Raw genomic sequence first — 22,665 nt, forward strand, 5'->3', positions numbered from 1 at the left:
CGGCAGGTGCAGGGAGGGGCTCTGGGATCTACAGCCCACAGGACTCGCCCCCAGCTAGGAGCCGATGTGACCATGCAGCCTACACAGAGACACAAGAGCCACAGCAGGAGCAGGCACGAGGCCTGAGCGTGTGTGGGTCTCCCGTGGACCCAGGAAGGGCCTCCGGGTCTCAGCCTGAACTGCCGACTTGCCTCCACCTTCGTCGTCCCAAGTCCCCTCTCTGCATTTAAGACTGCAGTCTGTCTTAACTCCACAGTCACCACACTGCAGGCACAGGGCAAGGTGCGCCTGGCCTAGGAGCACAGGTGGTCCCTCGTGCTGGGGAAGCTGGAGTCTCACCACAGCTGCCCAGGGTGACATCAACAAAGCGTCAGGGAGCCCGGTGTCACTGCGCCGCCCCGTGGCTGCACCTGTGCCCTGCTCAGCCCGCCCCTTCCCTCTTCAGCAAGTTCAGCTCGAAAGCCTCCCCAGGAAGGCCACCTGCCACGGCCAACCCGAGGTATTGGACTGGCTGCAGCCCGCCCTCCCCACGTCCCAGTTCTCTGGGGTTGTGTGTGTGTGTGGGGAGGCAGGCCACGCCTACCTCTGTATGCACGACACGCGTGCAACAGGATATCTGTTGGGCTGAGTTGAAAAATAACCTGGGGTTCGTGGCCCGATGGTTAATGCTTCTGTCCCACATGAGAGGGCTCGGGAGCGCGTTCTGCCTCCACTCCTGACATCACTGCCTGCTAAGGGAGACCCCGGAGGGCAGAGCTGACTGCCCACGGGAGGCTGGGGTTGAGTCCCTGGTTCTTGGCTTCAGCTTCAGCCAGGAGCCACTGAGGGCATGTGGGGAGTAAACCAACGGATGGGCGCACACTCTCCCTCTCCAACAACAAACTCCAAGATGAACACCGGCGTGACCATTCGCTGACAGGGGAAGGTAAGGAAACGACGGCTAGACTGGGAGACACTAAAAGTAAGTAAACAGTAAGCAGGTAAACAATGAATGAGCACGATGCAACGCAGAATGAGAGGGAGTGAGCATGCGAGCAGACAGCTGGATGGACGATGGCACCGCTGAATGACTCAGTGATGGGGAACGGACGAATGGCTGGGAGAGACAGAAATGGACGTGCGTGTGTCAGAGAGCGTGAATGGGGCTGACGGACAGACGCATGGACGGATGAGCGAAGGAGCCGACTGGAAGAATGGGTAAGTGGTGCATGAATGGAAATCTCCAGGGAGGGCTGGTGAGGGGGCAGACTGGTGGAGACGGAGGTGCACAGATGGACGGGGACTGCTGTGCATGTGCGGCCGGACAGGTGGCTGCATGGGGAACAGGCAGATGAAACAATGACCGGGTGACTGGACAGGTGGATTCCGGCTAAGCGCATATACATTGCTAAGTGGTTGCACGGGGAGCAGGTGCATGGGTGAGCAGATGGACGGAGCACTGGGCAGTGATGGCGGGCGGGCGGGTGAGTGGGTGATCCCACGGGGAGGGAACTGAGTGAGGGGAATGAAGGGAGGAAGGGGACAGACGGATGACGGGGTGTGTGTGTGTGCGTGCGTCCCGGGGTCACTCACCACGAGGTTGCCAATGACCATGACGAGCAGGAAGACCAGCAGGCACAGCGACTGCCCGGACACCTCCATGCAGTCCCACATGGTCTCGATCCACTCGCCACAGAGGATGCGGAAGATGATGAGGAAGGCGTGGAAGAAGTCCATCATGTGCCAGCGGGGCAGCAGGCCCGCGTCGCTGATGCGGTGCCTCTGCTCCGAGTAGTTCTTCCCGAACAGCTGCATGCCCACCACGGCGAAGATGAACACGATGATGGCCAGCACCAGCGTCAGGTTCCCCAGCGCGCCCACCGAGTTCCCGATGATCTTGATCAGGGTGTTCAGGGTGGGCCACGATTTGGCCAGCTTGAAGACCCGCAGCTGGGGAAGGAGGCGCCGAGGGTGCCTGTGAGGGGCTTCACTGCCCGGAACCCCTCGTGTACGCCAGCCCCGCCTCAACGCCCGGGAGCCCCGGGGAGCCCGACAGCTGCAGCTCTGAGGGCACACGTCTGTCCCTGGCCCTGCTGGGCCGTGTTCTGCTCTGCCCGGCAGCTCCAGCCCCGTCTCCACAGGCCCCCTTGCTGCCAGGAGCGCCCGCTAGATTCTCCCAACCAGAGACCCGCCCTTGTCTGGGGTCCCTGGGGCCAGCCCAAATCAGGATGCATCGGGGCACCTCCACCGCCCCTTCCTGCCCGCTAGCCCAGAGAAGGTGGCAGGTGCTTCACTTGCTGAATACCTGGGGTGTGCCAGGCCCCGTGCTTAGGAGGCATTAACCCCTTCAGAACCACAGCCTTCCCTGCAGCCCCGCCATCCCGCCTTCCTGCCTCCAAGGTGGAGCCACTCTTGGTGCTCAGACCCTCCTCCAGGGAGCCTCCCCCACCACACCTCCAGCCCCACATCACCCGAGACCTCCTGAACCCGACTCTGAACTTGTACAAGGTTCCCAGGTGGTTCTGTGTGCACTGGTGTAGAGCACTGATTCGGAAACCAGCAGACCCGGCCCTGCCCTACGGCTCTCCAGGTGGCTGCTCCCAGCCCGGGCGCTGTCAGGACTGAGGAGGGTACGATGGACCACAGAGGCCGTGCAGGTCAGCAGGAGCACCACCCCCCTGCTGCTCTGAATGCCGTCTCCACCCTCCACACCACTCGGGCCGGGCCGGGCCAGGGGCACCTCGCAAATGCTGTGGATCAAGGCAGGTGGGCGAGGGGTGACCTCACAGCTGCGCCTGCCCCGCCCCGCCCCCGCAGGCGTACCAGGCGGAAGGAGCGCAGCACCGACAGGTTGCCCATGCGGGACAGGCCCAGCTCCATGAGGCTCAGGATGACGATGATGCTGTCGAAGATGTTCCAGCCCTGCTGGAAGTAGTAGTAGGGGTCCAGGGCGATGACCTTGAAGGTCATCTCGGCCGTGAAGATCCCGGTGAAGACCTGGGGAGGCGGCAGGAGTCAGGGCCTGATGCGGCAGGGGCCCTCTGGCCAGCGGGGGCACCCTGGACTGTCCCTCCCGGGCCGCCAGCTCTGCCTGCACCCAGGCCCCCGAGGGTGCCTCCTTGGCTGCGGCCCCGTCCCCAGGGGCCAGCTTGTTCACCACGCACCACACCGGCCTGGCCTTGGGAAAGAGCCTGGGGACTCACAGGGGAAGGGCAGGCGGGTGGGAGCCCACCCAGCCCGGGCCTTCAGCCCGCGTCTCTGCAGGGAGCCACACACACGCGGCCCCACCGAGGCTGATGGCGTCTGGACCCGGAGCCTTGTCCGCCCTGCTCGACTCTGCTCGACGCGGTCATCACCAGCCACCATCTCTCAGGGGCGTCTGTGGCCCGGGTCTGCGCGGCTGCCCACTGAGGAGTCTCACGGCACCACCTCACAGCTAAGGGAACGGAGGCACCAAGCGAGGCCCGTCTGGGGTTCTGTGGCCAGCACGTTTGGGGAGCCAGGGCCGCCCTCCCCCCAGCCCAGACCATTCCTGAGTGGGCTCTGCCTGGTTGGTTGGCTCACGGCTCCTGAGCTGCCCAGCCTTGGCCAGCAGAGCCTGGCGGTGAGGCCAGGCAGCTGTGACCACAGCCAACTGCCCCGAGCTGTGCCAGGGCAGCGACGGGAGCCCAGTTCCCGGAGGGGGCGTGTCCTGAGGGAAACCGAGGACCTTCTTGGCCACACGGAAGAGCTGGGGGCAGTCAGGGGGCACCCAGGGTCTTTCACAGGAAAGGGCTGGGGTCAGAGGGCCAGGGTCTCCCTGGGAACAGGGTCAGGCCTACAGTAGCTGGGAGGAGGTGGGGGCCGGACACAGGGGCACAAGTGGAGACCTGCCTGGCACCTCACACCCCACGAACCCCTCTGCTCAGAAGAGGCGCCGTGGAGGCGGGCCAGGGCCGGGGGTGCTGCTGGCCTGGGGCAGGTGGGGGGCTTGTCTGCACTGCCACATGGGGCGCCTCGCGACCTCAGCGGCCCCTGCACTGCCTGGGGCCCGAGGGGGCTGCTTCCTCCCCCGCCAGCTGGGCTCCCAAGGAGGGGAGCTGCCTCCAGATCGTCCAGCCTGGGCTCAGGCTCCCTGGGCCTCCCCGGTCTGGGGAGAGGTGTCCTTGGGGTCTGCCCTCAGCCCCCAGCCCCCAGCCCCCCAGCTCCAGGGCAGGCGCCCTCGCTGGGCACTCACCTGAGCCGTGTCTGCCCACACGGCAGCACCCCTGCGTGGGCCTAGGTCTGCCCTAGCGCCTGCCTGGCCTGGCCGCCAGGCTTCCCAGCGAGCACCCACCCAGGAAGGCCCTGACTCGCTGTGTCCAGATTCTCAGCCATGGGGGTGGCAGGGTGAGCTCCTGGCCCCTCGGGGACCACCGGCCTCACTGGAAGCTCTGCCCGCTGCTGGGACCCCTGGGCGGCTGGAAGTCTGGGGAGAGCTGTTTCCAGCCCCGGTCTCCAGCTTGGTGCACTCTGGAGTTGCCGGGGGAGGGGGGGGGGGCGGAGCTGCAGGAACACGAGTGTCCCGGCTCCCAGCCAAGCCTGCGGCTTGCGGCCCAGGCACGGAGCAGTGCGGGAGGTGGGGGCAGGCTTCCCGAGGCCGTGGCTGCACTGCACGGTGGCTTCAGACGGGCGGTCTGGGGCCGGTGTCTCACCTCTCTGAGCCTTGGGTGTCAGGGGGAGGCCTCCTGGGGCTAGGGACGGGCCACGGCCACTCGCTCCGGCAGGGCTTATCACACCAGGGGCTCAGAGCCCCAGGCCCACGCGTGGCAGTGTCAACAGCTCTGCGTGTTTTCTGGGCTCGTGGTGCCTGGCCTGGAGGCTCTGCGTGTGGGGACCCCTTCCCTTGATTTCTGGTGGGAGGTGCACCCATCAGTGCCACGCAGGTTCCCAGGACGTGGGGCGACTGTGCCATGCCCCCATCTTTAGTGGAGTAACGCTCCACGCACCGTAAACCTGCGGTTAGAACCTTGTGAGCAGCCGTCCGTGCCCACGAACCAAAGCCCATGGCGTGTGTTTTTAAACACAGCGCCCACTCTGCTGTGCGGATGAATCCAGGCCTGTGACACGCCGTCTCGGTCCCTGAGAAACGCCACGGCCAGCGATCATGCCTTCCCTGCAGGTTTCGGAGCAACCTCTTCGATCATATTCTGAGAGCAGAGGTCTGGAAATGGGGTTTCCAGGGCGCAGAACTGCGGAGCGACCCTTGGGGACAGGTTCCACGGATCCCGCGGACGGCAGGAGAGCAGCTGGGTCCTACGCTCTGTTACCTTTTCTCACTGGCGTCTTTATTTGTTAATAGTTTATTTATTTGAGAGGCAGAGTTACAGACAGAGAGAGGCAGAGACAGAGAGAGGGGTCTTCCGTCTGCTGGTTCACTCCCCAAATGGCCAAAATGGCTGGAGCCGGGCTGATCCAAAGCCAGGAGCCGGAAGCATCTTCCTGGTCTCCATGTAGGTAGGCGCAGGGGCCCCAGGTCTAGGGCCTCCTTCTGCTGCTTTCCCAGGCCATAGCAGAGAGCTGGACTGGAAGTGGAGCAGCCGGGTCTAGAACCGGCACCCAAACGGGATGCCGGCAGTGCCAGCGGAGCCCTTACCGGCTGTGCCACAGCGCCTGTCCTCTCCCTGAGGTCTTACTGCACATTTCCTTCACCTTCACGTTCCTTGCCTGTGAAATCGCCTGTTCACGTCTTTTGCTTATTGTTCTGTCAGGATGCTTGCTTTTTCTGTGTTGTTTATAGACACACTTTATACACTGAGTCTACTGTATGTATTGCACACTTTACCTGGTTTGTGGTTTACTTTTATTGTATTTTTTTAAATCACAAAATACTTTAAGGATATGTATGTATACACTTTAAAGATAGAATAAAAAGAGTACCTTTGTACCCTCCACCAGATTCTGTCAAACACTAACATTTTCTTCCATATTTGTTTCAAATCTTGCTTCATTTTTCCATACAAAATAGTAGTACAATGATTAAATGGCATTTGTTATATGCCAGGCACTGTTTAAAATTATTTCATCCTCATGACTGGGGCTGGCACTGTGGCACAGTGGGTTAAACTGCCATCTGCAGTGCCGGCATCCCACATGGCACCAGTTTGAGTCCCGGCTGTTCCACTTCTGATCCAGCTCCCTGCTAATGCACCCGGGAAAGCAGTGGAGGATGGCCTGAGTGCTTGGGCCCCTGAAACCACATAGGAGACCCAGAGGAAGCTCCTGGCTCCTGGTTTCAGCCTGGCCCAGCTCTGGCTGGTGTGGCGATTTGGGGAGTGAACCAGCGGATGGAAGACCTCTCTCTCTCTCTGTAACTCTTTCAAATAAATACATAGTCTTTTTTTTTTTTTTTTTTTTGACAGGCAGAGTGGACAGTGAGAGAGAGAGACAGAGAGAAAGGTCTTCCTTTGCCATTGGTTCACCCTCCAATGGCCGCCGCGGCCGGTGCACTGCGGCCGGCGCACCACGCTGATCCGAAGCCAGGAGTCAGGTGCTTCTCCTGGTCTCCCATGGAGTGCAGGGCCCAAGCACTTGGGCCATCCTCCACTGCACTCCCGGGCCACAGCAGAGAGCTGGCCTGGAAGAGGGGCAACCAGGACAGAATCCGGTGCCCCAACCGGGACTAGAACCCGGTGTGCTGGCGCCGCAAGGCGGAGGATTAGCCTAGTGAGCCTCGGCGCCGGCCTAAATACATAGTCTTTTAAAAAGGAAAGAAATCCTCATGATCACCCTACGTGGTATGCCAAGTGTGTCAGCCTGATTTTATGGGGAGGGGACCTGGGACACAAGTTAAGCCACGGAGCCAGATGATGTTCCCACCAGGCGCTGTCACAGGCAACGCGGAGCCCCTGGTCATTCTGGGGCACTCGCACGCCAGATCGGTGCGCATCACTCTGCACATGTTCTCATGTGTTTAAAGCACGTCGCGCGATGCACAGGGTTTCGGCACCGCTTCCAGCCCGCTGCACGCGGGTGCTGCTGGAGGCGCCCTGTCCTTTGCGTTCCTTCCATTCGCACCTACGGCGGCTCCGAGGGGTGGACTCACGTCTGCTCCAGCTTCCCCTGAGCACGGTGCTGGGAGCACGCCCCCCCGCCGGCACTGCCCTGTGCAGACGGCTGAGGCTTTCTGGAGATGTGCCCGCATGGCTGAGCCGCAGGGGACGGCCACCCCAGCTCCGCTCTCTTAGGATCTGTGCCTGTCCCACGTCCTGGCCCGCACGCGGAGCGCATTTCTGAGTCTGATGGGTGAGGACCGGCAGATCCACGGGCGCTCACGCTCCTTCCTCCAGTTCCTCTTCGGTCGTTCACTGCCGTCCTAATTCCTCTCCGTGGTCCGGGCGTCATTTCCCGTGCCCCGACACCCCCGTGCCCTCGGTGTGCCAGCGTTGCCGACCGCCTGACTTGCGTGCCCTCCCAGTTGAGTGTTTTCTGCGGTAGCAGCTCCGTCAGTGGTGCGGGTCATTGGCTCTCAGTCCCCTGTTCTGTGTGTGCAGATACTGAGCTCTAACAGGTAAACTGAGCCATCTGCTCGTTCACAGGACGGACTTCTCCGGGTTGCTGAAGCCAGACTCCCCAACCCCACGCTCGTCAACGTCTCTCCTCCTGTTACTGAGGAAGTTTTAAATTTGCCTTTGTCACACGGGGGGATCAAACTCAGTTCCCTGCCCCTAGCTTATGGCGTGGACAGGCCGTCTTTCCCAGTCTCTGACGCGGCTGCCGCATTGCGGGGTCTCAGCTCCGTCTTTCACCTCTGCACCAGGGCTACGTTTCCCGCTTCATGGTGTCTCCATATCCGGCAGCAATTCCCCACCTCCTTCATCCACTTCTCTCTCAAGGCCCTACTCTTCACATGAATTTGAGGATGATCTTACCAAGTTCCATGAAACAAGAGTTGCGATTCCGACTGGCGTCGCACTGAGCTGTGGGTTAGTTTGGGAGGCGCTGGTGCCTCTCCAATATTTAGCGCTCACGCAGGAAAACTGCGTCTCCCCCCACTCGGAACCTAACGTGGGCACTGAGTGTGCTCCGTGACGACGGCGGGGCTCTCGTCAGCTCCCAGCCTCCGCGAGGGTTCTCCTGGATTATTCCTAATTCAGCAGCGTAATCTGGGAGGCGGAGTCAGGCCTGTTCGCCCTCCTTCCTTCCTCTCTTCACCCCTCGGCGCTACATCCTGGGAAAGCTCCTTAGGCCCAACTTTACATTCCTCAATTATCTTCCCAGCTGCCTTCATCTGGCATTTGGTTTGTACACTGAGAGTTTAACCTCAACGGCTAGATTGTTCATTGCTAGTATTTGACTTGGCTCTTCGTCAAAAGGTTGTCTTATTCTTTTCTTGTGTTTCTAATTCTTTCTTTTACGTCTTTGGTTGATTCGAACATTGTTCCTTAACACCTCCAGCCGGCAGTTCTACCATGCGACACCTGTGACAGGGGTAGGTCTGTGTGTGTGTGTGTGTCTGTCTGTCTGCTGACTCTGGCCCAGGTGGACTGGCTCCTTGATGCTTTGTACTGTGGGGAACCCAGCCTGGCCTGGGAGAAAGGCGTGCCACCCCAGAGGGGTTGAGTGATATCCCCGGGATCACTTTATAGGCTCATTCGTCATTCGCAGACGTCCAGACAGTGGACTCCACCAAGTCCATCGTCACAAGCTTCCTCCCATTGCGGCTGGCTGACACACAGCTCCGTTGTCACCTCCTAGCGCCGGGGTGGGCACTCCTCTTCACTGCCTTACTGAACGGACGCCAGGCTGCGGCTGGGGGGTTTTCTCCAACACCGAGCTGATGTGGGATTGTCATTGGTATAGAGACGGGGGCACTGACTGGTGATGAGGCCATGGGGCACTGCCCTCAGGAAAGGGTTAAAGCTGTCAGCGAAGGAGCAGGAGGGTCACTGGGGGGGGGTCACTGGGAGAGGGGTGAGTGCAGGAGGGGGGTCACTGCAGGAGGAGGGTCACTACATGACAGGGCGGGTCACTGCAGGAGGGGGGTCACTACAGGAGGGGGGTCACTGAAGGAGGGGGGTCACTATAGGAGGGGGGTCACTGCAGGAGGAGGGGTGACTGCAGGAGGGGGGTGACTGCAGGGCAGGGCGGGTCACTGCAGGAGGAGGGTCACTACATGACAGGGCGGGTCACTGCAGGACAGGGCGGGTCACTGCAGGAGGGGGCTAGAACAATAAACAATGTAGCAAACATTTGGGTTGCTCAGTTCCGTCTCTTACTTGCACTGCCCTCAGAGCACAGGTCTCCTCTCTGCACTGACTGCCCACCAGGTCAGCACCCCGCACCCCCTCACCGACCCCTCCCGCCCACCCTGTGTCACCGCAGAGCCGTTCCCGGTGCTTTGCTGGGGTTGTAAGTCCCTGTTTGCGTCCGGCCTCTGGGACTGGTTTTTTCTCATGCACTTAACTCTGCATTTCAAAACACGTTTGCTGGATTTTTCGCTGTTACATTTTAATTGCTTTTCGACAGGAAACTTTTCTGGCTCTCTTGTCCACAGTCCTTCTGGGGGAAGTAGTTTTGCCTGCTTTTGACCTTTTTTTTATGATTCAAGTCAAATCTACCCATATTCTCCTGTACGGTTTGTTTCTGGAGCAAGGCTTTTCCTGGGGCTGGCGCTGTGGTGTAGCGGGTGAAGCCGCTGCCTGCGGTGCCGGCATCCCATATGGTCACTGGTTTGAGTCCCCGCTGCTCCACTTCTGATCCAGCTCTCTGCTGTGGCCTGGGAAAGCAGTAGAAGATGGACCAAGTCCTTGGGCCCCTGCACCCGCGTGGGAGACCCAGAGGAAGCTCCTGGCTCCTGGCTTCGAATCGGCACAGCTCCGGCCATGGCGGCCACCTGAGAGTGAACCAGTGGATGGAAGACCTCTCACCCTCACTCTCTCTCTCTCTCTGCTTCTGCCTCTGCCTCTCTTTAACTCTGCCTTCAAATAAATAAATACATCTTAAAAAAAAAAGGCTTTACCATGCCAGGATTGTTTGTGCATGTTTATTTTTGTGGTCTTTTTTATATTTAATATTTAAATCACCTATAATATATTCAGTGCAAGAAACTAAAAGCCGTAGGTACTAACAGCGCGCTCTCCAAACAGAACAAAGCCCAGTGTGACCCAGCTGCACTGCCTGTCAGCAGCAACTGAGCCACAAGTTCAACACAAGTGCGACTCGACCACGACGCAGTGAGCCAGCAGGACCACTGGTGCTCCTGACCACACTGACCCGCTGCTCAGACCGGCGCCACGGTGACACCAACACCACCACGGACAATGAAACCCCACGACCACCATCTGAAGGCCACTCAACTTTCCCAACAGCGCCAGAGATGCCTGCAGACCCAGACACGGCTTTCGCTTTTGTTTGCATACAGAAGGAGAGGAGAGGACAGGAGCATCACGGCACAGGGAGGAGAACATCGTCTCCTGCGGAAAACCACCCAGTCCTAGGGCTGGGAAGGAACTCAGAGGAGAAGAGAGCCCTCCTGCTCCCCGGCGTGGGAGACCCGCTGCCCGGGGGCCGCCTGAGCAGCTGCGCCCAGGACAGGGCTGGCTCTTCCTTCAGCCAGAGCTTAGACCCAACGGTGGCCACGTCTGGGATGACCACGGCCTGCTCTAGGGGCCCCCAGAGGAAGGGTGACCCTGTCCATTTGCAGAGCGCCACCGTGGCCCTGTGTGCGGGAGTCGAGAGACAGCGGCTGCAAGTCCAACCGCGCCCTCCTGTGTCCCCGTATATATGGTGAGACAGGAGCGATTTTATCTCAAGAAGGAAAACCAGAGTGCGAGTCCGAACGCTCCGACTTCCAGGGCCAGTCCTCTAACAGCAGTAATCCCACGGCCATCATTTACTTTGAGTGCTTATTGTTTATCAAACTCCGCGTCAAGCACATTTGTGTATTGTCTTAGTCAATCCTCATTAGCTCCCTAGGAGGTTAATATCATCACACTAATTTTACACTTATTAAATTCAACAAATACTTACTCTGCCAATTACTGAGACTAAGAGTTAACAAGAACTGAGTCAGAATTCCAATCTGGCTCTGTCTGATCTACTCATTACAGCCACCCACCCACCCACCCGCCCGTTCATCCATTCGTCCACACATCCATCCTCCCATTCAGTGGCCACCCGTCTTTCCATCCACCCACCCACCCGTCCACTATCCATCCATCTACCACCCGCCCACCGATCCACCCATTCAGTGGCCACCCGTCTTTCCATCCACCCTCCCACCCGTCCACTATCCATCCATCTACCACCCGCCCACCGATCCACCCATTCAGTGGCCACCCGTCTTTCCATCCACCCACCCACCTGTCCACTATCCATCCACCACCTGCCACTCATCCTCCCATTCAGTGGCCACCCGTCTTTCCATCCACCCTCCCACCCATCCACTGTCCATCCATCTACCACCCGCCCACCGATCCACCCATTCAGTGGCCACCCGTCTTTCCATCCACCCACCCACCCGTCCACTATCCATCCATCTACCACCCGCCCACTCATCCTCCCATTCAGTGGCCACCCGTCTTTCCATCCACCCACCCACCTGTCCACTATCCATCCACCACCTGCCACTCATCCTCCCATTCAGTGGCCACCCGTCTTTCCATCCACCCACCCACCCGTCCACTATCCATCCATCTACCACCTGCCACTCATCCTCCCATTCAGTGGCCACCCGTCTTTCCATCCACCCACCCACCTGTCCACTATCCATCCACCACCTGCCACTCATCCTCCCATTCAGTGGCCACCCGTCTTTCCATCCACCCACCCACCCGTCCACTATCCATCCATCTACCACCCGCCCACCGATCCACCCATTCAGTGGCCACCTGTCTTTCCATCCATCCACCTATTCATTCATCCATTTGTCCACCTGTCCACCCATCTCCCGTCCATGCCCCCACCCACCTGTACTCCTTTATTTCCCTCCCTCCCTCCCTCCCTCCCACCACCCACCCATCTTTGGTCCATCAGACAGCGCTGGCACTCCTCTGTGCCAGCTCTGTGCACAAGGGCCCTGCCTCTGTCTGCGTGCACCGTCCTCTGCCCCTACTCACTGCACAATGGCAGGCCTACCCCAGCCCAGCGCTGATGGCCTCTGGGCACCTTCATAAACCTTTTACCCCAGTCTCCACTCCCAGTCCATCTCTCTCAGCTCCCAACAGCTGATCTGGCGGCTCCCTCCCTCCTCCCAACATCGCCCATGGAACTTGTACCCTCAGAGATCCGCCGGTGTTTGGGTTCCGCGGGGCCGCGCCCGGCCGAGCTTACCAGGTTTCCGACCTGCAGCATCTCCTCGAATTCGGCGGTCATGTTGTAGTGCTCCAGCGCCATGAAGAGCGTGTTGAGCACGATACACATGGTGATGGTGAGGTCGGCGAACGGGTCCATGACCACAAGCTTCACTCTCTGCTTGATGGCCAGCCACAGTGGGCAGCACTCCCAGATCAGGTAGCGCCGGGCAAAGTGGTTCCAGCACGGCGGGCACTTGCGGCGGGACTCCTCCAACTCTGCGGGCACAGCCAGCGGTTAGTGGGTCTGCTTGGGCACATCCTGGCATCTGGTGCCGTCCCAGGAAAGAGCCACTGCCCGCTCAGGGTGCTGGCGGCGCTGCTGCAAGGCCACAGCACAGGGAGCACGCAGGGAATGCGAAGGACATGGGAGAAGAGAGCCCCGGCACAGGAGACCGAGACGGGTGTGAGCAAAACCGAGACAGGACAGGCGGGGACGCAGGTGGCCCCCGGGGACCATGGCCCCCATGCAGATGTGGGGCCGCTCGGGGGAGGGCGGGCTGAAATGACCAGAGAGTCAGCGGAAAGACTGGAACGTGCGGACGTGTGGGGCCTGTCAGGACAGATGGGCAAGCCTGGGGCAGGTGAGAAACATCTGGGCAGGGCGCCAAGGGCAGCCTGGTCAGGTGCAGGGCCAGCGGGACAGCTGGGGGATGCCGGGAGGAACAGAGATGGGAATGGCTGGCACGAGGCCACACGGCATGGGTGAGCTGGGCCGGGATGGTCCGACAGGGACCTGGAGAGGCGTGAGGATGGGCTGGGGCCGATACAACCCTGGGCAGGCTGGGGCCGGGGTGGAGACACCTGGGACAGGACAGGACACTGTGGCCGTTTGGAAGGAACACAGACAAGCGGGTACCTGGGGGAAAGCAAGGTGCAACAGATGACAGACGCCCAGGGCTGGTGAGGGCGTGGAACCTGGGACGGCTGTCATGTCCGACTCAGGCCAAGCAGCTGGGGGTGGGGGGTGAGGCCTGGGGCAGGCTGGGGCAGGGTGAGGCACCTGCAGCGGGGGTGGGGAGCACTGACCTTCCAGGGCGCTGGTGAGGACACTGACGGCACTTAGGGCCCGCTGTCGCGCTTCTGGCTCCTCGAAGCCGTCTACACCCGGAACCTGCGGGCTCAGCACCTGAGGCCCACCTGGCTCCTCCGAAGGCGTGGTCTGGGGGAACCAGGAGACGCGTGTCAGCCTGTCCCCTACTCCCCGCTGAGCCTGGGGCTGTGGCTGCTGGGGCAGCTGGTCCAGACCCATGCTAGGAAGGGTCACGGGAGCACAGAGGAGGGACCGACGGTGAATGCTGGGCTTACAGAGGCCAAGGTCAACTCCCTCCCTGGTCACAACGACCCCACGCCTCCTGCCGCTCGCCATCTCCTTCCTACCAGCCCCTTCCCGCCTCCCATGGGTGGTGGCTCCTGAGCGTGGTCAGGCGTCGGCCTGCCCCGCACACCCTTCCTGCGTGGATCTTGTCATGTCCATTAGTGCGTGCAGGAGTGACCTGGGGGTCTCAGCCGACCACAAGCTCCCCAGAGTGAAGAGCAGAAAGACGCTGAAACAGAAAGCCAGAGTGCTCTCGGATGATGCGAATAGAAGCACGAGGCCTGGACGGGCCCGGGGGAGGCAGCTTGGCTGCATTGACCCTGAAGGTGCTTAATTGGCCCTGCAGCTCCTCGTCCAGTATCTGACTTCATAAATAATTGCAGACGTGCATCCAAAATACACAGAAATGTCGTTGATGGCAGCGCCGCTCCTACTACCATACAAATGAGACGAGCAATCAATAGGCAGAATGTTAAAGTCAATTATAGATCTGATCCGACTCCAACAGGACCAGAGCGAGGCCGTTCTGCGCACGCTCTCGCGGGAGCGTCTCCAAGACAAACAGTCCGGTGAAAAGCACACACATCTGGAGGACAAACGCGGATGTTAAGGGGGACACAGTATGTGGGGAACGGGCTCATGGTGGGAGAGGCCGTGGGCTCTGCACTCCAGGTGCTCTGTACTCTTGCATTTTTTCGCGATGTTCATGCACTATGTTCATAAGCAAAAGGACCCAGGCTGGAAACAGCGATGAGGAGTGTCCTGGCCAGGGCCGTGCCTTCCGGCCTCCTCCAGGCTTCCCCAAGCCGCCCCCCGGAGCCGAGGCAGGCCCCACGTACCAGGGCCCTGGTCATCTTTGGAGGGAGGCGGGACCACGGGCCTGGTGATCAGCGTGGCACAGCCTGTGGCTCAGGAGGGCATGGAAGTAACAGACAGGGAGCACCCAGGAGGGCCACAGGCCCAGTGCCAACCGTGTCTGGCCCACAGAGCGCACATGCACGTCTTAGCTCCTCCCAGCCTCGCTCCCGCTCCTTCCCTGGGTCATGCGTCGCTCAAGACTCCCTCTCCCTGCACTGCTGCTGGGGTGAGGGTGGCCTGGCTTTGGCCAGTGGGGTGTGAGTGGATAGGACAGACATGTTCTCCTCGCTCTGGGTGCCAGGAATCCCCTGCAGAAGGAGCATCCCCACGGGGCCGGCGCTGTGGCGTAGTGGGCTAAGCCTCTGCCTGCGGCGCCCACATCCCATATGGGCACCAGTTCGAGTCCCAGCTGTTCCTCTTCTGATCCAGCTCTCTGCTGTGGCCTGGGAAAGCAGTGGAAGATGGCCCAAGTCCTTGGGCCCCTGCACTCACATGGGAGACCCGGAAGAAGCTCCTGGCTCCTGGCTTCAGATCCGCCCAGCTCTAGCTTTTGTGGTCATTTGGGGATTGAACCAACGAATGGAAGACCTTTCTCTCTCTCCCCCTCTCTCTAATTCCTTCACCCAAATGAAAAAAACAATCTTAAGAAAGATACTGTGCTGTATCTGAATGATTTAAAGGATAATAACAGGGCGTCCCCAGGCAGCAGCTGCAAGACAAAGGCGTGCAGAGCCCTCCTGAGCCCACCCAGGGTGGCCCCCAGGCCAGGTGCAGCCCAGCCCAGGCGCCTGCAGCCTGCCAGGAGGCAACGTGGTGCAGTGAGTGCCGCAGCCGCCCACTGTGACAGCCGGCTGACACAGACATCGCCACCTGCCTCCTTCCTGGGACCTCTGCAGCATCCCCTCGCGGCTCCTCCCTCCCTCCCTCCCTCCCTCCCTCCCTCTCTCTCTCCACTTCCGCCAGGGGCCCTTAACAAGTGAGTCAGCTCAGGGGACACCCGAACCCGTCCCACCCGAGCCCCCAGGGCCCCTCCCACAGGGCCCCTCCCACCTTTCCACTTGGCGCTGCTCCCGAATGCCTCCCCTCACCGGGCCTGCCAGCCCCTCTCCTCCCCAGGGCCTTTGCACTTGCCATGCCCCTGTCCAGAACAGGACCGCTCCGCATCTCTGTGGCTCCAGAAAGTCACTCCCCTGTCCAGTTCAACGTCGCCTCCCTGGGGAGGCCTTCCCAGAGCATTCCAGAACACAAGAAGGCAGACAAGAGGGCACGGACTGTGCCTGTCTGTTCACTGCCTTCACCCTGGAGCCTTAGGCCCCGCCTGGCACCCACGGGGCAGGCCGCTGCAGGATGACCCAGGCGGATGCTCAGTCAGGAGGCGTGGCCTTGCATCCCAGCTCTGCCCCTAATTTGGCAGGTGGTCAGGGGCCAAGAGGATGAAGGAGGAGGGAAAGAAGGGCCATCGCCATGCCTCCTCCAGCCCAGCTGGCCCTGGGAACCGGGCACTCCCAGCCAGTCAAGAACACGGTCAGCGTTGGCCCCTGCTTCCCAGTGCGGATGCACAGAATGGGAGTGCTCTGCCGCCCGGCCCCTCCTGCCCCGCCCACGTCGAGGGCCACTGCCCTGAGTGGCCTGACGCTGTTTTCAGGCCAGGAGCGGGGAAGGCGTTCCCGGGCTGCCCACTCATCTCCTTGACTTTTCAAATGTCTCCATCTCGGGTCGCTAATTCCTTTAGCTTTGCAAATGACCCCGTGTCTTGGCCCGCTAATCCCTTTAGGGTTACAGATGGGCCCTACAGAAGTGAGAATGGGGAAGTCAGAGTTCCCGGTAATGAAGTGCTTGAACTTGGGTTCCTCCGACATGTGCAGCACAATGAGCTGATTTGCTCGCTAACGAGATTAGGAAATTCTATTAGCGCTCCTCTGGCTGCTGACCCGATTCCATCAGGCTGAGGCTGCACCTGCCTGGTCGGGTGCTCCCGGACGCCGACACTCCACCCTCCAGGTGAAGGCAGGAGCCTCTGCGGTGCCAGCCGGAAGCTGGGGTCTGCCTGCCCTGGGTCCCCGGCTCCCCCCCTTACACCCTGCTGTGAAGGCGTGGGAAGGCCCCAGCACCCCAAGAACACATACTGTAACAGTGACTTGAGCGTGGGGCACCTGAACTGCCTGAACTCGCTGAGCTGTCACCACCACCGGCATTGTTTCCACTTCTACGGAGCAGAGAGAGCCGGATGCACCCCACAGAGGGCCACGGCCACGGCCACAGCCGGCAGCGGCCGTCTGGCCCCACCCTCCCCCGCCAGCCCCCCACCCCGGTGCCGCCCGCAGTCTCCCGGCAGTTGTCCCGCAGCTCCCTGGGCCTCGGGGGGACCCGGGTCGGCTGGGATCTGCGGATGGCCCTTTCACGTGGGGCCCTGGGCGTGCGGTGCCTTTTTCTGACCTAAGTCCAGCTCCTCTCTGCCCCCGGTCTCGGCTGCAGCCACACTGAGCTCAGGGCAGCACCAGGCCCCAGGCGAGGTGGGCTCTGGCCCCAGGGCCTTTGCACCTGCTGTCCTCCCTGCCCGCCCGTGCATCAGGACGAGGTCTGCACAGCACACACTGCTCCACCCACGTCAGCCCGTCCCTGAGGCTCAGGGTAGGGAGGTCTCTAACCACCCTCCTACACCCTGCTCCTGGACTCAGGCCGCTCCTGTGCCCTTGGGGTCTTCCCGTGGCCGGGGGTCCCCTCCCCCAGCCCTTAGGACTTGGGCAGATACTGAGTGAGCAGCTGCTAAGCATGGGAGTGTGCCACACGTAGGGGAGACTTGCCTTTTCTGAGGGGCCCCCGGGGGTGCCTGCCTGGGACCACGACTCCAAGGGGCCTCCATCCCATGCATCTCATGCCCGGGTCCTACCAGCTATGAGACGCCCTGCCCTGTTCCGCGCCACGGACTCCCTGCTGTGGCTTCTGTCCGTCCCCAAGGGCGTGGCAGCTCAGGCTTATTTGCCCCTGGGGCCTGCCACGGTCTAGTGAGCATTTGTGGGCCTGGCACTGCCGACACTCGGGGAGACCACACGTGCCCCGTGGGGCTGGCTCACCGTGTCCGCGGGGCGCTCCGGTACCCCGGGGCGGCGGAGGTGGCTCCCTGGGGATGTGGCCTCAGCGTCGCCCGTGCCCAGCAGGGAGACCACCCCATTGCAGTCCACGGTGCTGTTCCTTTTGCCGTTGAGGGCGTGGCCGGGACCGGGCTGTCCCTGGGTGCTGGGCCGGCGCAGGGGCCAGGGCACCAGCAAGGACGTGCGGTGGCTCTCGCTGTCCCCTGCTGTGCTGTTTTCATCGTCGGCAAAGTCCGTCTCGGAGCCCAGGTCTCGCCGGCGAAAGGTGAAGAGGCTGCCGCGGCTGGAGCGCGGCCTCCCGGAGGTCCTGCTGGGGCCGCGGGTGAGGCCGAGGTGATTCTGAGGGCGCGGGAAGACGAGGCGTGACCAGACTGCTCGCTCGGGCCGCAGCAGGCCCCACGCAGGGGCTGGGTGGGCAGAGCCGGGGGCCACCTGGAGGGAGGCTGGTGTGGGGCTCCGGGGAATCCTGCCTCTGCTGGGGCTCGAGCTGGAAGCTGGCCTGGCGAGGGGCCCGAGGACGCGGGAAGGCTACTGGTGTCCAGCCGGGCCCGGCCCCAGCTCGCCCCAGCGCCAGTGCCCGAGGACGAGCCCAGGCTGGGGGTGTCATGACACCATTCCACCTGCCTGGAGCTCCTCCACTCCGAAAACCACCAGGGGAAAGGGGGGGTCAGGGGTGCCCCTGCAGGGTGTCCCAGGGCGGCGGCCACATCCCACGCAGGTGCGTGGCCGGGGATTACCAGGGCTCGGGGGCCGTCGTCCGAGTCAGACTTGGGGACCCTGTCGTCCCCACACTCCTCTGTCCCTGAAGACAGCCGTTTTCTCCTCTTGCTCCTTCTGTCGTGGTTGGCCACCGGCGCCAGCAGGGACATCTCCAGGGAGCTCCGGGACACGGTGTCCACACCCTGGATGGCGAGGGCCTGGGGAAGGTGAAGACGGAAGGGCCGGTCGCTGGGAGTCCGGGCAGCCTCAGGCTTAGGCGGGCGGGTGGCCCTCAGCAACGAGGCCCCGGGCCCTTGTCCCCGGACGAGGCCTCAGGGCGGCCCTATGTGTCTGCAGAAAGCTGCAAGATGGGGGCGGCTGCAGCTTGTGGAAGGGCGCGGGGGGGGGGGGGGGAGCACGCACAGGGGAAGTGACAGAACTAGGGGGCAGGGAGCTTCTAGAAAGTTCAGCCAGCCGAGTCCTGGAGGAGGCGGCATGGGATACAAGACGAGCACATAGGTGCCCACAGCCTGGCCCGGCCTGGCCTTCAGCGTCCACCCTGTGGGGCGGCAGCACCAGGATTTACGTTCTGAGCTGGCCCTCCCTGGATCCTCGGATCTTTTGCAGCCAGTGTGCACTGAGCCCTCGGCACCACCTGGGTCCAGGAGCCACGGCTTTCCCCTGCGTGCACCTGGCCCGGAGCACCCCCGGCAGGGGAGGCCGGGCCCCACGGCAGCACTGGCCCCACCTCATGCTCTTTCCTGAGCATCTCCACAGCCTCCTGGAAGCGCTTCTCCTTCTCCTCGGTCTCGGCGATGGTGGCTTGGTTCTGCTCTTCGTAGGCCATGGCGACCACGGCGAGGATCAGGTTCACCAGGTAGAAGGAGCCCAGGAAGATGACGAGCATGAAGAAGATCATGTAGATCTTCCCCGCCGACCGCAGCGTCTGGGGGAGCAGGTGGAGGCAGGTCAGTCTCACCGAGCCCTCGGGAGATGGGCAGTGGGGCCAGGTCAGCCTCACCGAGCCCTCGGGGGGTGGGCAGTGGGGGGTCACCCTCATGCAGATCTTCCCCACAGACCTCAGCGTCTGGGGGAGCAGTGGGGGGCAGGTGAGCCTCACCGAGCCCTTGGGGAATGGGCAGTGGGGGGCAGGTCACCCTCACAGAGCCCTTGGGGGATGGGCAGTAGAGGCAGGTCACCTGGGTCGCCCTCACCGAGGCCCCTCAGGGCCTCGGCCTCTCTAAGACACCCGGTGTGGCCATGCCAGGGACTCAGACACTCACAGCCCGGGGGGACAGCAGCCCTCCCGCGGAAGAGGGGGTCCTCATGCAGAGCCGCGGGCCCACCCACGGTGCAGACAACGCCCCCTCCCCCGCTGGGAGGCACTGTGCCCACGGAGGGAGAGGAGAGCACCGTCCCCTCTCAGAGGGTCGGGCACCAAGGCAGGGGCCCTGGGTCACGGGTGAAGACGGTGTCCGCTTGCTGACCCCCTCTGCAGACGTGGGGAGCCCTGCTCCCCACCCGCCTGCCGGCTCTCAGCGGTGGCGAGCTGTCCGCCCGGCGAGCTGGGCACCCACGCACCTGCTGGTAGAGGCGCTCCCAGTAGTCCTGTGTCATCAGGCGGAAGAGCGCGAGGAAGGCCCAGGCGAAGGAATCGAAGCTGGTGTAGCCGTGGTCAGGGTTCTCGCCTGCCTTCAGGCACCGGTAGCCCTCGGGGCATGTCCTGCGGCCAATCAGACGCTACCTCCTGCCCTTCACCCTTCATTGGTCCATCCCATGCCCCCTGGGGCACCCCAGCACACGCCCCCCGAGCCCCCGGGGCCATCTCTCTGCCGGGCGACACCCAGCCCGTCTACACCCCCTCCTCAGCAGCTGTCTCTTCCCTCAGGCAGGGGGTACAAGGGCCCAGCTTGCGTCTCCCCACTGCCCGTCCACCAGCAGGGAGTCGAGCACAGTGCGGGCACCCGGGGGAAGCGGAGGGGCTCGCCTGAACCGAGCAGGATGAGCCCAGAGCAGGACCCTGGCGCTGAGTGGGGGCGGGGGTGGGGCCCGTCCATAGTTCAGGAAGTCAAGTGCATGCAGCCCAATCCCCCTGACCCAGAGCCCCAAAAGCCGCACACGGCTACCGGGCATGCCTGGTACCACGCTCGGTCCCTGCCTGTCCTCGGGGGAGCCCAGGCTGCCGGGCCACAGCCAGCCCTGCAGGACGGAGTGGGGGCAGGGAGGGAGCAGCCCCAGAAGACCTGGGGGTGGAGGGAGCCAGCGGCCGGCAGGGAAGGACCTCGGGGACAGCCCCGCTTCCTCTGCGCCGGGCAGGCTCAGTCACAGGCGGCTCCTCTGGAGGAGCCCGGCGGCGGCCCACGTACCCGGCGTCAGAGCTGTTCCCGCACAGCAGCACGTCGGAGGTGCCGTTCTTGAGCAAGTAATTTCCTGGAAGAGAAACACGTGGGGTGAGGGCACACGCGGCCCTGACACCAGGGCTCTGGGGAGGCGGAGACGTGGCTGGGGGGGCTTCTCGCCTTCCTCCCTGCCCCACCCTCCGTCTGGTGGGGCACAGGCCGCCCCAGCTGCCTCCCTGCCTCCCTCCTGCCCCTGCACACACCTCTGCTACCAGTGCCCCAGGAAGCCCCAGCAGGCTGGCTCTTAGCTGTCTCCCTGGGGAGCTTCCGCGCCCTGCCCCAAACCACTCAGGGGCTCCCCAGGACCGAGAGGGGCCTTGAACCAGGAGGTGAGATCTGGCAGAGTGGTTGCTCGGTCGCTGAGTCACTGTGGAGCCTGGGCCGGCCACTGCCCAGCTCTGGAGCCACTGCCATTGCACTGGATGGTAGGAGGGGTGCCTGCCAGTCACCACGGCAACACTGGGGCCTGCTCAGAGGGGGCTGGGAGACCCAGGACACCTGGTCCTGTCCGCTCCTCTGGGTGGGGTGGTTGTTGGTCCCACCGCCTGCCTCGGTGCTGAGAGTGGATCCCCAAGGGCAGGGCCTGAGCTGGACCTGCTGACCCCGGAACCCTGGGGCAGAGCCGCAGGGCTGTGTGTTCTGGAGCCCTGCCGGGGACACCGATGCCCCCAATATCTTAAAGCTGCTGCCCTTGACCACGGCTGAGCCTCCGCAGCTGAGCCACGCTGAAACTGTGCCTCCGTTTTCCAAAGCTTGGTGCTGGTGGGATCGGCCCTGGAGGCAGGCCCCATGGCAGCGGCCACTTTGACCCAGCCCAACGGTGCTGAGCGGGAGAGGCGCTGGCCCTTGGCATGCATGGGGCAGGCAGAGGGAGGGCTCTGGGGTGCCTGGGGTGGGTCAGCATCCTGGCAGGGAATGCAGACCCCACTGGGAGAGCCCAGGGCCAGCCAGGCACGGCTCCACGCCGCTCCCTCTGTGCCCCTCCTCCCTGTTCTCCAGGCCCCGGGCTATGGGCGCAGCGTCCCCGGGGAAGCCGTCCCCACCTGGGTCATTGAGGTAGTGGTCCAGGGAGTTCCAGACCAGGCCGTCGGCCTCCACGGAGCCGTTGGTGTCGTTGAGCGCCGTGAAGTTGCGCACGCACTTGTGCCTCAGGTTGCCCATGAAGAGCTGCAGGCCGATGAGGGCGAAGACGCTCAGGCAGAAGACGGTCAGGACCATCACGTCGGCCAGCTTCTTCACCGACTGGATCAGCGCCCCCACGATGGTCTTGAGGCCTGCAGACGGCGACAGCCAGCACGGGGTCCCCCACTGCCCCCCGCGCCGCACTCCACGGGCTGGGCCTCCCTGGGGGTCCTGAGGACGGGCAGCACGGGGCAGGGATAGGGCGGGGAGCGGCCTCCCGCTCCAGCCCTGCCTTCTCCAGGGTTGGGCTCTGGATCTCGCTACTCGCCACGGCCAGACGCAGCAGATGGCGTGGGGGAGGCCTCTCACTCTCCAGCAGGCCCCGAGCTATGGCAGGCCCAGCCGTGAGATAGGAGACGGGGGTCCAGTGCCGCTCCCAGGCCACGCAGGGCCCTGACCCCGAGCTGGGGAGAGATGCGGCAGGCACTCCTCGCTCTCCTGGATGACGTGGGGCGCGGCTGGATCCCTGGGAGGACACTGGGAGCCCCGGGCTGCGCTGTGACTGCAGCGTGTGTCCTGGGGGCCTGCAGGGGCAGGTTCGGCAGGGCCCTGGTGGCTGAAGTACTCTAAGGGGTCAGCTCTGGCTCAGGCCCACCTCTGGGGGACAGGCGGGGGTGCCCCGGCAACTCTTCCACCTGCCGTGACCCTCGGGGATCTGCCCCACCACCCACCCCACTCCCCAAAGCAGAGAGGCTGCGATCTGTTAGATGCCAGAACCCGTCCCCCGCGGAAGCCAGCACCACACAGCAGACAGGGAAGCACGTGTAGACGCGTCAGGTCTGACCTCTGCCTGCCCTCCTAGGCTACGAGCAAGCCGAGCACCGGGG

At 62.7% G+C, this 22,665-nt stretch overlaps 1 protein-coding gene across 1 annotated transcript in view; it reads right to left on the minus strand.

The window, feature by feature from the left end:
* Positions 1 to 22,665, minus strand: part of SCN5A (sodium voltage-gated channel alpha subunit 5) — a 62,742-nt gene that overhangs the window by 24,392 nt on the left and 15,685 nt on the right. The window contains exons 6-15 of the mRNA XM_062216343.1: positions 21,700 to 21,930; positions 20,624 to 20,687; positions 19,839 to 19,980; positions 19,006 to 19,203; positions 18,296 to 18,475; positions 17,541 to 17,897; positions 13,320 to 13,452; positions 12,271 to 12,509; positions 2,803 to 2,976; positions 1,573 to 1,929 (exon numbers count right to left, since the gene is read on the minus strand). Coding sequence (XP_062072327.1) covers positions 1,573 to 1,929; positions 2,803 to 2,976; positions 12,271 to 12,509; positions 13,320 to 13,452; positions 17,541 to 17,897; positions 18,296 to 18,475; positions 19,006 to 19,203; positions 19,839 to 19,980; positions 20,624 to 20,687; positions 21,700 to 21,930 — 2,075 coding nt within the window. The remainder of the gene's footprint in view (positions 1 to 1,572; positions 1,930 to 2,802; positions 2,977 to 12,270; positions 12,510 to 13,319; positions 13,453 to 17,540; positions 17,898 to 18,295; positions 18,476 to 19,005; positions 19,204 to 19,838; positions 19,981 to 20,623; positions 20,688 to 21,699; positions 21,931 to 22,665) is intronic.

This window comes from Lepus europaeus, chromosome 2, assembly GCF_033115175.1.
Source record: "Lepus europaeus isolate LE1 chromosome 2, mLepTim1.pri, whole genome shotgun sequence".
NCBI lineage: Eukaryota > Metazoa > Chordata > Mammalia > Lagomorpha > Leporidae > Lepus > Lepus europaeus.